This window comes from Phascolarctos cinereus, unplaced genomic scaffold, assembly GCF_003287225.1.
Source record: "Phascolarctos cinereus isolate Bilbo 61053 unplaced genomic scaffold, phaCin_HiC Scaffold_726;HRSCAF=1367, whole genome shotgun sequence".
NCBI lineage: Eukaryota > Metazoa > Chordata > Mammalia > Diprotodontia > Phascolarctidae > Phascolarctos > Phascolarctos cinereus.
Genome location: NW_027556098.1, coordinates 418,613,068 through 418,628,348, shown reverse-complemented (window position 1 = coordinate 418,628,348; position 15,281 = coordinate 418,613,068). Strand labels below are relative to the sequence as shown.

At 40.7% G+C, this 15,281-nt stretch overlaps 1 protein-coding gene across 2 annotated transcripts in view; it reads left to right on the top strand.

Annotated features, from left to right (window-relative positions):
* LOC110220114 (uncharacterized) overlaps positions 1–15,281 on the top strand; it is a 21,689-nt gene extending 6,408 nt beyond the window's left edge. The window contains exons 2-5 of one of the 2 annotated variants that reach the window (XM_021004004.2): positions 5,477–5,565; positions 8,743–8,869; positions 9,603–9,674; positions 12,185–15,281. In XM_021004004.2, coding sequence (XP_020859663.1) covers positions 5,477–5,565; positions 8,743–8,869; positions 9,603–9,674; positions 12,185–13,776 — 1,880 coding nt within the window. In that variant the 3' untranslated portion in view covers positions 13,777–15,281. The remainder of the gene's footprint in view (positions 1–5,476; positions 5,566–8,742; positions 8,870–9,602; positions 9,675–12,184) is intronic. The other variant, XM_021004005.2, reaches the window with a different exon arrangement.

Here is a 15,281-nt window from a genome sequence, read left to right as displayed (position 1 = left end):
CTTTTCTCCCTTTCTCTGTCCTCTGTCTTCTCCTTTCTTCCTTCTATCTCTCTCTCCCTCCCTCTCTCCCTTCTCTCTCTTTTTTCTCCCTCACACTGTCTCTGTTCTTGTCTCTTCTTCCCCTCTCTCTCTCTCCTCTCTCCCTCCCTTCTTCTTCCTCTCTTCCCCACTTTTTAGTCAGTTCAGGCCCATTCACTCTAGACTTTTACCCTAAACCTACTTGTCCTTCTTGCCTCCAGTCTCTCCTCACTCCATACTATCCCCCTACAGCTGCCAAATTGATTTTCCTAGAGCATGAATCAGACCATATTAAACTCTGAATCCATAAACTCAAGTGGTTTCCTGTTCTCTTCAGGACCAAATAAAAACTCTGTTTGGTTCTTGAACCCTGGCCCCCACCTACCTTTCTAGCCATTTTCTCTGTCTATCAACATTATGGTCCTACCAAATTGGCCTTATTCCTGTTAATAATATGTTCATTCTCTGGTCTCCTATGCCTCCTAGCTGCCATTTCTCAAAATCCCTCATTTCCTTCAAGGCTTGGTACAAGAACAACCTTTTATATGAGACCCGTTCTTATGCCCCCAACCACCTGTGCCTTGCCCAAAATCACTGTGTAGCTCTTTGTGGTCTATTTTTGAGGTCCATGTTATCTCCTCTGGCTACATTCTACATTCCTTGGAGTCAGGAACTGCTTTCCTACTGTCTTTTTAAAAATTTATTTTATTTTTCATTTATTTACTGTGGTCTTTATAGCTTCAGGACCTAGCATAATGCCTGGTACCTTTGTGATATTTAATAAATGCTTGTTGAGAGCTTAAGGTTCTATAAATGCCTTGATAAATATGATTTGAAGATTCATTAGTTCTAGGTTGTGAACCAGAAGCATTCTATATACATTGGTTATTTGGGAATATTGGTTATTGGGAGATGTTATGGTACTGAGGAAATTATTTGAATTGAGGAGTACTATAATGGCTGTTTCTAGGATTCATGTTATCATCTGGAGCTAACTGTTGCTTGTATAGATTTGGACTGGCATCCTTACAATACAAAGAAGAAGAAGAATTCCTTTTTACTTTAAATTTGAAAGATTATAACTTCACAAGTATGTCACTTGCCTTCATTCCTTTGGGGTGAATGCCATAATGCTCCCCCAACAACCTCATAATCAGAAAACTCATCATTCTGTAAGATTGTACCAGTCTTCATACTCAATCCTCATCAGCGCAGTCTGATCTTTTAGCTTCTTATTGTGTATTATTTTCCCCTATAACACTGTAAGCTTCTTGAAGGCAGAAACTGTCTTTGTTTTTAATGATTGCTTCCCCAGTTTTAGCATGGTGCCTGGCATATAGGTTACAGATGACAGTGCATCTACAGAAGATCACTCTGATAGGACCAGGACTCCCTGCTGCCTCAAAGTAGGAATTAGTTTTCCTTAAAAGGGTGAAAGCTGTCCCTGGGCTTGATTGCCCACTGCCTCTTTAAAGTAGCTTCCTAATCATGCAAGGGCACAAAAATTCCCATCCTCATGGACTTTGGGCATGTCCAGCTTGGGGCATTTCTGAAGGTAGGGACTCTAGAAAATGTCATGTCCAGAGAGACGTGTGATGGCAAGTGACATTAGTGCCAAGAGAAGATCCCCATGAGTGAGGCTGCTCCAAAAGAAAACAAGGACCTAATCACATATCTAAATAAACTGAGGAAAAGGTTTTGATCAGTGACAAAATAAATATAAAGGGATGTTCATACCTTAAAGCACTACAGAGAGGTGAGCTACTATTTTCATTACAGGGTAATTTTAGAATAGTTACAGCCGTAATCCATTTGAATAATCAGATTTAGAATACTGTCAACACTAAAAGTTTTGTTTCTTAGTAAATTGATGTGACACACTAGAAAAAAAAATTAGAGCTTCTTCCTACAGAATGCCAATGATTTGAAAAGGCTTTTTTATGTTATTTTTTCATTGGCTTCTAATTTGCATATCGAACTAGCAGTTGTGTGTAAGTAGGCTCATGAATAGTTTCATTTGATTTTCAGTCATGTCCAACTCTTCATGGCCTCATTTGGGGTTTTTATTGCAAAGATACTGAGGTAGCTTGCCATTTCCTTCCCCAGCACATTTTACAGATGAGGAAACTCAGGGTGAAGTGACTTGTTGCAGGTCACAGAACTAGAAAGGTCTGAGGCCAGATTTGAACTCACAAATAGGAGTCTTACTGTCCCCAGGCCCAGCACTCTATCCACTGTGCCACCTACCTGCCCAATCATAAATAGTAACTATAGCTTTTTTCCATGAAGGGTAGTCATCCCACACTTGGAGCATTCTTCCAGTATTCCCCAAGGGTTACTCAGTTCTGCTTTCTACCTGTTAGAAGGGAGAAGGGTTCTAGAAGGAGACACATCACTTTCTTCTGAATTCCCTTGATAGACTTCCAATTTGAACATGAGGCTAGGGCCAGAACACTGCCAAGCTTGACCAAATTCTCGGAGACAAGTTGAGTGAAACACCCGACGGCTGTGCTGACCCCTCACCAGCTTTAACCTTCTCTTCAACTGCTTTCATCCAGGAACCTCTTGTTTCTCCACCTGGACTCTCCTAATCATTGGTGTATTACATCCTCTTCTATTGTCCTCATTCTTGTGAAACTGAACCGTAGCTGTGTAAAAGAAGCCCCTTTGCCAAAATCAGTCGTGTGCCCCCTCATTCCCATCCCCTTCAGCCCTACCTCCCCAGATGTCTCACTCCAGACCTGCCTACCCCTTCAACTGTGCTTTCTGGAATTTCTGATCCAAAAAGAACAGACTTCCTTTCATCCAAAATCTCTTCCTTTCACACTTCTTTCCTTTTTCTAACATTTGCTGAGGCCAAGTGTTGATATTTCTTCTCCTACTGCTTATATTAATGGCTACACTTTCACTTATACCCCAATTCTGTGATGAGGGAGTTGGAACTCTCATAATCCATTTCCATTTCCCAACTCTCCTTCGACCACCATCATTCAGTAGCCTCTCCTCTTTTGAGGTTCATGCTATCCATCTTGCCATGAGCTGACATAATTTGTTGTTTGCACCCCAAGCTGGACTGCCTGTGTGTCCTTGGGAGTCAAGACAGATGCCAGTCAGTCTACACTAGACTGGGAAACTGCTTGTGTAGCTGGGACCTTTGTAGATAAGCAGACCATCATATCTTCATAGTTTAGCAGTTCCCAAGGGAAAAGAATGCCGCTTTTGCCATCTTAATTATTCATGGTTTCTCCCCCCTCACCTGCCACTCCCATTTAGGTGGAGATTTCTGTTTCTCCTCCTCTCTTTGTTGCAATTTCATAAATATGCGAGCTTCTGTTTGGATTGTGAACTCTTTATACTTGTTTAGGGTGCTACATGCATGTTCATTTGTTTTGTAATAAATCTGGTTTTTTTATATAAGTTTCATGAAGTTGTGATTGCCTGTTGACCTCACCCAGTTCAGATCCTATCAACCCTCAGGACCTTCTTCCTTCCTTAATGAATTCAGTGCCCAACAACATCTTCTTCCACTCCATTTCAGTTATACACAGCTATGGGCATACCTTGATTCTTACCCATTCTTATCCGTGTGCTGAGTTAACCAGAATCAATTACAGAATGTGTTCACATCCTCCACAGTCTCTCTAAGCCACTTCCATCCATTCCACAGCATCACAACCCTTCCAGAAACAAGCAGTGTAGCTAATCTGTACAGGCAGTAGAACACCCCCTCCCCCATTGCATATATATCCAGCTCTAAGTCTTTCTCCTGAGCTCCAGTCTCATCTCTCCAACTGCCTCTTGAACATTTCAAACTAGATATCTGGTAGACATCTCAAATTTCATATTTTCAAAATATAACCCATTATCTTTCCCAAAAAAACTCCCCTGACCTTTGTTATCACTTTAGAGGGCACCGCCATCTTCCCAGTGACCCATCTCTACCACCTTAGCATCCATTCACCTCATCTTGTCATTTCTGCCTTTACAACATCTCTCATAAATGTCTTCTGTATACCCACACAGCCACCCCCTGACACAGCTCCTCTTTACCACCAACCTAGATTATTGTAATCTGTGGTTCATGTTTATCCACATATCCATCCTTCCTCTACTCAGCTGTCTAAGTGACCTTTCTAAAGTGCAGGATTGATCATAATACAACACACACACACACACGTATATACACACACACACACACACACACACACACACACACACTAAATTCCAGTGGCTCCCTATAACCTCCAGGGTCATCAAATATAAAAATCCTCTATTTGCTTCTTAAAATCCTTCACAGCCTACTCATCTCCTACCTTTCCAGCCTTCTGGAAATGAGGGACAGCATTCTAGATATATGGGGTAGACAGTAGAAAGGCATGGAGATGGGAGATGTAGTATCATATATGAGAAGCAGAGGACAGACTAACTTGACCAAAGTATAAGAATGAAAGTAATGTCCAACAAGGCTGGGAAGTCAAGTTAGATCTAAGTTTTCAAGGACTTTAAAAGCTAAAGAGGAGGATTTCTATTCAATCCAGAAGACAAGAGGAAGTCACTGGAGTTGATTTTGCATAGGGGATTCACGTAGTTAAGTATGTGTTAGAGGAGAAAATTTTGGTAGTGCTTGCCCAAACCACTGTGTTCCCTGCTTCCTCTTCCCCTTCTCATCCTCCTCTGCCTCACCTCCAATGCAGGGAGCCAGGCATCCTGCCTTCCCAACTCCCACTTTGGCTACAAATGCCCAAGCTTCCTTGCCCTACCCCCACAGCTTTTTTTCAGTGCCCCAGATAACCTTGCCTCCCAGACCCTACGTATGCTCCCCTTACACAGGCCTCCTGCTCCCCTGGACCCACTTCTTCAATAGCCCTCAAACCCTCTGCCAGAACCCAGGGTTTCTTTTCCAGCCTCTCCTTTACCTTAGACCCTCTCATAATCCTGGGCATTCCCCAGATACCATTCCTGTTCCAAATCCAGTAGTCTGAACTCCTTTTCACTCCCAGGCACAGCCTTGCCATGGCTATTCCCAGGCCTCCATCTTCAGCCTTCTCAAGCCTCCTTACCTTCTAGATCCAGAAGTCAGATGCCTAGACATCCAGCTTGTGAGGGAGAAGGGGGAGGGAATACAGCAGAAAGAGGTCTGATACTAAAGAATTCTACAAAGGTTTGGCTGGTCTCAGCCCACTGGGGACACCAAGCCCCTTCTTGCTTCTGGGTTATCAAAGGAGAATGGGGGGAAATGACAGAGGAAGTAAAATGTTGATTCTCTTAAGACCTTCTAATTTTTCAAGCCTGATCCTAATTTCCCTGTACCTCCTGTAGTTTGAGTCTCTTCCCTGGGAGCAGTTCTTACCCTTCTGGACATCCTGCTCTTTGTTGGTCCTTCTGAGGATGACCAGCCTCTTGCCTGGGAGGAGAAAGGCAGGACTCCTCCCCCTCAGGCATCTTTCTCTCTCCATAGCTCAGCTCACTGAAGATCCAGGCCTAGCCCTAGAGGAGAGCATGGAGCCACAAGCAATGACCCCTGACAACTGGAAGACCCCATCCCAGGTAAGTGCCAACAGTTCATACACTTGACAAACATGAAGAAACGTGACCATTTCTATCAACACAGAACATCAAAAGAGGATTGTATATGAAACCATCAAAGAGAAAACAGCCTCTATTACATAGAAATCTGGGTAGATTTTGTTTAGCCCATTTCTAAAACTAACCTCTGTTTCCTTACCCTCACTTTTTTCTTTAAGGCTTTCTCTTTTAGAAACTAATTATAGTCAAGCAAAATGACATTAGTCTTTTCTGGTCATGCTCTGAGCAGAGCTGAAGTCTCTCCCACGTGGTTTCCTTTACTATGTAGTTACTGTGCTCTATGAGCAGAGCAGAATCAAAGTAGCACATAGGAAATGCAAGATGCTCTAATCTAGAGACATCACTATCCCAAATGTTCAAATGAACTATTGATGCCCAACCTGTGGTAGAGTCTTCCAAGCTCAGCCACAGTCAAACACACAGTACCTTGGCCCCAATATTATGACATCATCAAACCTCTTGGAGTATGAAGGATGAGCAGCATTATTGTAGGAGCTGTCCTTGTAGTCCTGTTCATGTCACCTTGCCTCACCTCATCTACCCAAAAGGATGAACAGTCCCTTGATCTAGTCATCATTGACCTCTGTCTTCAAGAACTTTGTGATTCCTGTAAACACTCATAATTATTTCCCATTCCATTTCTCCATATGCCTACTATTCCTAATTCTGTTTGTCATCCTTACCATGAGTAAGCTTCATTCAGCCCTTACCTCGCTCACCATTTTCCCAGACCATCATCTCTGCTTTGACTATACTTCCCTGCCTTCCCAGGATTGATGTCTTGTTAAACCAGTTCAACTATACACTCTCCTCCTCTTTCAGATCTCTTGTTCCCTTGTCTTCCCACCAGTCAAATTTTGTAAAACTCTAACCATGGATTATCCCAAGCTTGCATCTCCAGCTGCTTGTTGGACATTTTGAACTGGATGTCATACTGACATGTGAAACTTGGACACATCCAAGACTAAACCCATTACTTTCTCCCTAAGTATTCCCCTCATCCTAACTTCCCGCTCACTGTCAAGGATGCCACCATCCTCCCAGACACCCAGGCTTGAAACCTAGGAGTCATTTCTGGCTCCTTACTTTCTCTTACCACCCACAACCCCCATATCCAGTTAGTTGCCAAGTCCTATGCATTCTACCTATACTTCATCTCTTGTATATGTCTCCTTGGTGTAGGCCCTCATTACCTCACACCTGGACTACTGAAATAGCCTTCTTATTGGTTTTCTTGTTTCAAGCATACCCACTCCAGCCCATCCTCCACTCAGCTGGTCTTCCAAAAGTGCACATTTGACTATTTCATACCCCTCTTCAACAAACTACCACCCATCACTGGTGCCCTTCCCTCTTCCTATTTGGAGAGTGGTGGACATCTGGAGCTTACTGCTGATCCTCCACCATTTAAGGAGAGCACCTAGGGAATTCTTCTTATCATTTCCTACCTAGCTGCCTTCCTGGGTTTCATCATCTCCAGAAACTCATTCTGCAAGATGAAATAAACCTTGAAACTCTCACCTCCTCAGATTATTTACCACCCTAGCTATAGGACTGGAAGTTCTTTGAGGCCAAGGACTACCTTTTGTCCTTTTTTTTGTATCCAGCACTTATTACTGTATCAAGCACATAGGAGGCACTTAATAAATGTTTAGTGACTCTAACTTTATTACATCCAAAATTAAATATAAGCTACTATATTTGATTTTGTAATCCCTCCATGACCTACCACCTTACTACTTTTCCAGTCTAACTAAATCTTACTCATTGTAGTCAAACTTCCTCTCTACTGATTTCTTTCCTTCTGTCTAAAAGAGACTTACCCTCATCTTTCATTAGATTTCTTGGTCATTGTTTGATCTGTTTTGAATTTCAGGTTTTTGCTAGAGTATATATGGAAGCTGGATGGTCTGCCTTTCTTTGGACTGCCATCTTGTCTGGAAGTCCCCACAAAATGAAGTCTTAATCGAATAAGGAATAGTATCAATTATAAAAGATCAAACACAAAAGATAAGATCATTTGATTACATGAAATGGAAAAGTCTTTGCATGGACAAAACTTAAGCATCTAGGATTAGAAGGGAAACGATTGACTGGGAAATGAATTTTGCATCAGATTTCTTGGATAAAGGATTAGTATGCAAATTAAATGAGCAGTTAACAGAAATATATGAGACCAAAGGCCTCCTCAAAAGTTTTATAGTCAAATGATAAAAGCAAACAGATCTCAGAATTTGAAAGTATTAGCAAGATTGCTCTAAAAGACCGTGAAATGTGGGTTCTGATGTCAGTCTCTCAGAGCCAAGCTTCCCACATCTCCTCCTTTGGGGTCTCAGGTACCCCAAGGGGTATGAAGTGTAATATCTCTCCTTCCTACCACTGGTTCAAGGCCACACTGGCTCTGTTCTCATTTATTAGGGTCCGGTTTTTTTTTTTAATCACTTAACATCAATAAGCTTTTTCAAAGAGATTGTTCCTTCAAAAATACAACAAGAACAAAGGCAAAAGCATGACTTCCAACACCTCAAGGTCATCCTTTGCTCTATACCAGTGTATTAGTCTCCAGGGGAGTGGGCTCAAAGCTTGGCTCAGTTCCTACATAGCATTGATCCTACCAAGTTCATCTCTAGATATAGCCCCTTAACTGGATAAATCTTTGTACTGCACTGGAGTTTTTTGTTTTGTTTGTTTACAGAATAAGGTGTACCTGCCAAGTCCTCATAAATTCATCATCCAATTCTATTTATAAGATTTCATTGTAACACATCACTTAGGAAAGTTTGATTGAGGAAGAATTTTCATAATGCCTTCATTCCCTCTGTCTTCTCTACAAATCCTCATAGATTACAAACAAAACACTTATTCTTCCTGACTCCATATGGAGAGACATTTCACAATCTTCATGAAGACATTTCTCACCTGCCTTCCAGTTGCCAATGTAAACTGTTTTTCCTAATATTCCATTTGGCCCTTAATGTTAGGATTTCACGTGTTGGCTCTGACACTTACTAGGAGTATGACCTTTGGGAAAGTCTGTCACCTTCTTTAAGCCTCATTTTCCCACTTTATAAAGTGCAAACACTAAATGATTTGCAAAGTGTCTTCCTGCTCTAAATACTATGACTTTTGTCATTTCAGCAATCAGTGACATATGAGGATGTGGCTGTGGACTTCACCCAAGAGGAGTGGTACCTCCTGGACCTTTCTCAGAAGGCTCTCTACAGGGATGTCATGCTGGAGACATACCAGCATTTGCTCTCTCTAGGTAAAGACAGTTTGCACTTCTACCCAAACCTTCCTCCCCCCAACAGTGATTCTGAATTGGCCAATAAGAGGAGCACCTTTGCTCTCTCCCTTCCTACCTATTATCCAGTGTTTGAAGTATCACATCTTTAACCATTAATAGAGAACAAAGACTCCTAGTCCCTTCCTGTCCAAGGAACAGGGTCCTCATCCTTCCTGTTCTCATATCAAAAGTCCTTGCCTTGTCTAATAGGAAACTATTTCTAGGAATTTTTGAAATGAAATATGAAATCAGAATTACATTCACTAAACATGGGCATCAATCTTTTCTTTGAAGATGTACAATGAGAAGAACTCCCTAACTCCTGAGGTGCCTTTGGGATGTGTCTTATCCTTAGAAATTTCTTTCTGATATCAAGTTTAAATTTGCATCCCACTGCTACAAGTCCTACTCTTAGAGACCTAGCCCATCAAACCTATCTTTTTTTCTGTCTTGATGACTTCCACAAAATTCCAATGCATAGGCTAGAAAGTATGAAAAGTTCATATCCTTGTAAGAGGGAGATGGACAAAGTACCAATTTTCTGATTCCAGATTGACTCCATTTTCTTCCTTCCCTTTCATAGCTCCTAATACCTATACCTAAGGGGGATAGGTACCCTCTTTTGACCCTTCTAAGCATGCCCCCTTCTCTGAAGAAGACCAAATTCTAAGGTTCTCTATGTGCTTAACCTTTCCTTATTTACCATGAGTAGGGCTTCCAGTTCCTAAGGACCGAGGGGAAGCACCATGGATATTGGAAGAATACCAAAGGAAATCCTGTCTAGGTGAGTGAGTGAAACTGGGTACTATTACCTCAGAAAGTCATCGCCAGGAAATACTGTGCAGAGAACTCTCCTCAAAGCCCCCAAGATCATTCAAAAGATACTAAGGCTGTCTACTCTGCACCCTTTCTTCATCAACAAATGTCATTTTCCTGATCTTTCTTCCTTGATGTTTGCCTGCATTCTTGAAGAAAGAGGGGTCCACAGTACGACACAGAGCTTTTTATTTTTCCATTCTTGGTGATCTCCACTTGCTTCACCTAATTGTTCATTGACTGGACAAATAATCCATTGCCTAATAGGTCTAAGACACTGCCCAAAGCTCTAAGATAAACTGAGGGGCCATGAATGAGGAACTGCAGCACATGGACAACATGAACAAGGGCTGGGGAACAAGGAACTAGAAATGCTCACTGCCTTCTAGAGTTTGCAAAACACCTTAAAAGTGTGAGATGGAGGTTTGGAATAATGCATGCTGCCTTCTGTGACTGGGTCATCTTTCTGGCACACTGTGGAAATGCTTCAGGAACAGATGAACCAATGGAACAGTGGACCAAATCTGATGAGACAGAATTAATTGGGCTGCACATGGTGTAACATTTAAGTGTGACAAATTACCTGCGTAGCTATAAGCAGGGAGAGATATGTCTAAACCACAGTTTTTATAGAAAAAGCCAGTGCAGTCAACAGTGAGACATGGTCACCAAGAAAGCTGAGGTGAACTTGGGCTCGTGGGTCGAAGTTACCATGGGTAGAGTTACCATAAGCAAAATTACCATACTAGGGAGCTGGTAGACCCACTGTACTCTGAAGAGTCCAGTCCACACCTGCAGCAGTGTGTTCAGTTTGAGGCATTCACATTAGGAAAGATATTGACAAACCCAGAACAGGGTTATACAGGATGGGCAGGGATTGTGGACTCTGATCAACCCATTGGAAGAGCCGCACCCCTTTGATGTGATGGCAGAGCCATTGAAGTGTAACTGCTGAAGTATGGTATGAACAAATGAATGATTGACTGACTAATTGAATGGACAAATAAAACCTACTCATTAAGCACTTTATAGTATGGAAAATATTGTGCTAGTTTCCAGGGATACCAATAGAAAAGCAAGAGAGTCTCTAATACCATAGAACCCACATTCTAATAGGGGAGATAACCCCAAAAAATCTCAGGTGCGTATCACACAGAGATGTCTTTGGTGTGTGGCATTAAACTTGATGGTAAAGTACGTTATTTAGTGTTCTGTTTACTCCAAAGCACCATTTGAGAATGCCAGGGAATTTCACGGTGAGAACTCTGTTTTCAGGGTCTTCAGTATTTAGGGCTACTGAGAAGGCGGGAATGCAGCGTCTGAGGAAACAATTGCTGGGTTGCATCTCCCTAAGAGCAGCTTCTCAAGTGCCTGCATAGAGCTCTGGCAGTTTCTTAGTGGGAGTTTAAGGGAATATATCCACATATAAAGTTAGCTGAGCCCCTTTACAAAAATTAACCATGATAGTGACTGAAAAAAAAAACACCTCATAAATATATGCAAAAATATTAATTCTATCCTTCACCAACCAGCACACAGTAAAAATTCTAACCAATGTTGGGAATTTAGAGAAAGGCTTCATACTCAAATGTCTAGAAGCCATGCAGTGCTGTTACAGGACCTCTGGACAGGATGGCACCAGATGGGGGCTCTGATTCCACCTCCCCTTATACAAATATGATTTTGGTGCTGTCACTGAAGCATTATGGTCACTTTCCTGAGCTGTACAGTGTAATAAAAATGTCGGCCTTGCCCATGTCACTGACTTGGGAAAGGATCTGGTAACCTCTTTGGAAAAGAATTACTTTTCCAATGTGAGATAATGACATTTTATCACTATTGTTTCCACTTTTCATGTTTGAAGATTATTCTTTTGGACAGACTGATTGAATGAATGAAATGTCATTTTTTTCAGTGCTTATAATGTGCCAAGAACTATGTTAAGGGCTAGGGATCCAAATAGAAGAAGCTGATCATTTCCTAATTTTAACGTTCTCACACAGTAGTAGAGGAAAATAACAGAAGGTTTTTCAGTGACAGTGGGTGGAAAAGCCCATCAGAGATGGTGGCAAAGACCCGGATACTTCAGTAGGTCAGATGACAATACTTAGCAGTCTAGTGGTCAGAGTCAGGGCAGAGGGTAAGGACTGGAGGTCTTAGGAAGCAGTGATATTGCTTCTAGTAAGACCTAATGATCCTCCATCTCTTGAGAAGAAATAGAGTCAGTAACTCTCAGGGAACCACATGAGTAGTCATTCAGTCTTGAAGTATTGTAGGTATCCTGGGGAGAGGTTACAGGGAAACCGAAGGGAAAGGAATCACCGGCCTGGTCAGCCAAGATGTGTTTCAGTTCCAGGATGAGGTGGAAGAAGAAAGGCAAGAGACTAGGGAGGAGACCAAAGTGACACTAAGTCTAAATCAGCTTTCTTTCTGCTCTTAGAAGTAAGAAGCTCTCTTTCTATCATTTCTGTCTTTCAGATGAGGGAACCATACCTCAGACCAAGGAAACTTCTCCAAAGCTGAGTATTTCCTGTGATTTCAATTTGAAAGAATCCTGGCATTGTGATATCAAGCTAGAGAAGAGGCAACATAACTGGGGGAGTCCTTCCAGACAATTGAAAATGATCCTCAGGAAAACTCCAGGTGAAGAGAGAGATGATGCATATAATAAATTTAAGAGGAATTCAACCCTTTCTGTCCACAGAGTTCCCATAGGGAAGATTCACCATGAATATGACAAAAGTCAAAAGAGCTTCAGACAATATTCCAACCTAATTCAATGTAAGAAATTCACCTCAGCGAATAGACATTCCAAATATAGTGAATGTAGGGGCTGCTTTAAAGAGAAGATAGAACTCATTCAGTGTCAGGAGAAGCATGTGGGAGTGAAAGTTCAGGATAATCACTGTGAGACAACTTTCAATTTGATCCCAGACTTTATTAGTCATCAGAAAAGTCTTCCTGGAGAAATGCCTTCTAAATGTAATGAAGATGGCACAGGCTTCATCCATCACTTATCTCTTAGTTTACATCAGAAAGCTCATGTTAGAGAGAAATTGCATGAATGTAATCAATGTGGGAATACCTATTTTCAAAGAGTAGATCTTATAAAAACTCAGAAAATTCACAGACCAGAAAAGCTTTGTAAATGCAATAAATTTGGGAAGGCTTTCCCCCAGGGATTACCCCTTATTTCACCTCAGAGGATTCATTCTGGAGAGAAACTTTACAAATGTAATCATTGTACAAAGGTTTTCAGAAAGCCCTCCCAACGTGCAGTACATCAGAGGATTCACACTGGAGAGAAGCCCTATAAATGTAATGAATGTGGGAAGGACTTCAGATGGAGGGCAAACTTTATCATACATGAGAGGATCCACACTGGAAAGAAACCTTACATATGTAATCAGTGTGGAAACGTTTTCCAGAAGCCTTGTAACCTTGCTGAACATCTGAAGATTCACACTGGAGAGAAGCCATATAAATGTAATGAATGTGGGAAAGCCTTCATTCAAAGAGCAAAGCTTATTGTACATGAGAGGATTCATACTAGAGAGAAACCTTACAAATGTAATCATTGTGGAAAGGCTTTCAGACATTCCTCCCATCTTGCTGTGCATCAGATGATTCATACTGGAGAAAAGCCTTATACATGTGATGAATGTGGAAAGGCCTTCAGACAGAGCTCATCCCTTATGGCACATCACAGGATTCATTCTGGAGAGAAGCCCTATACATGTAATGAATGTGGAAAGGCCTTCAGACAGAGATCATCCCTTATGGCACATCACAGGATTCATTCTGGAGAGAAACCCTTTAAATGTAATGAATGTGAGAAGGCCTTCAGCCAGAAGTCATCCCTTATGGCACATTATAGGATTCATTCTGGAGAGAATCCCTATACATGTAATGAATGTGGGAAATCCTTCAGCTGGAGTGCAAATCTTGTTGCACATCAGAGAATTCACACGGGAGAGAAGCCCTATAAATGCCATGAATGTGGGAAGACCTTTACTCGGAAGTCTTTTCTTACTGTACATGAGAGAATTCATACTGGACTGAAACCTTGAGGCTATGTGAAGTGGAAATACTTTCAACTGGAGAGAAGACCTTAAAAGATACCAGAAAATTCTAATTGTTCATGAAGTTATAAGACGTAATGAATTAAATAAAAATTCTCATGTTCACCATTTTTTGCTACACAATAATATTCTAGCATATTCATAGACCATAAATCTTCAGCCATTCCTCAATTGATCGGCAACCTCTTTATCTGATGTGCTGACTACAACAAAAATTGCTGCTGTTAATATGTTAATATATAGTGGACCTTTTAATCTTACTTAGACTGTGAACAAAAAACTATGAATATTTTGATTATTTTTCTTGGACAGTTCCTTTAGGTTGGTTTTTTTTTTTTAGTAAAATGTGGGTTGGTTTTGGGTTTGTTTGGTTTTTTTTTCTTATTATGTGCTTGACAACATACCAGCAAACAAGCATTTCCATTTAAAAAAAAAGGATTATGCATAGAAATACAAATTCCCATCACATACAACTTTTTGTGGTTTTTAAAGAAATATATTATTTTATCTTTTGTAATGGCCCTATCCCTTGTTTGGTTGAGAATACATCTCTTCTCCGTAGCTGTGAAAACTATATGATCTCCTTTTCTAATTTTTTAATACTATGATGTTAATATTAAGAGTATGTATCCAAGACTTTATAGTTGAATAAGGTATAATAATTTGGTGTCAGCCTTCTTTCTAGTTTTCCCAGCAGTTTTTAGTGAAATAGATAGTTTTTCAGATTTATTGAACACTGGGTTCTGGTTATTTCTGATTCTTCCACGTCTAGGCTATTTCACTGATCTACTTCTCTGGCTTAGTTTTTTTTTTTTATCGACACCAAATGACTTTGAAGATTGATGATTTGTGCTGTAATTTGAGGTCTGGATATGTTATTCCCCTCTTCGTCCCTACCTTTTTTTCACTATTTTCCCTCATATTTTAGATCCTTCGTTTCTGCAAATGAATTCTGTTATTTTGTCAAGTCTCTTAAAATATCTTTTTGATAGTTTAATTGGTATAAGATTAAATCTGGAAATAAACCTTGTTAACATTGTTGTTTTTCTCACATTAGCATGGCCCAGCCATTTGCACTAAGTATTTCTCCATCTATTGAATTTATTTTTTATTGCTATTCAGTAATGGAAGATCCACAGTGGGGTATATTGCATATGTTTTCAGATTTTTAAAAATCTGTTTATCAATTTTCCTGATTTCCCCCTTTTTCCTTTTTTTCTCTTTAAAAATATGTGTTAATCAGGGCAGCTAGGTGGTGCAGTGGATAGAGCACCGGCCCTGAAGTCAGGAGGACCTGAGTTCAAATCCGGACTCAGACCAAACACTCGACACTTACTAGCTGTGTGACCCTGGGCAAGTCACTTAACCCCAATTGCCTAAAAGCAAAAAAAAAAAAATTGTTAATATCATATGATTCTTGAAGAAGGGGAGGAATAAAGGGGAAAATTATGGTGTTGTAAAAAAAAGCAATAAAATTTATTTTTAAAAAGAAA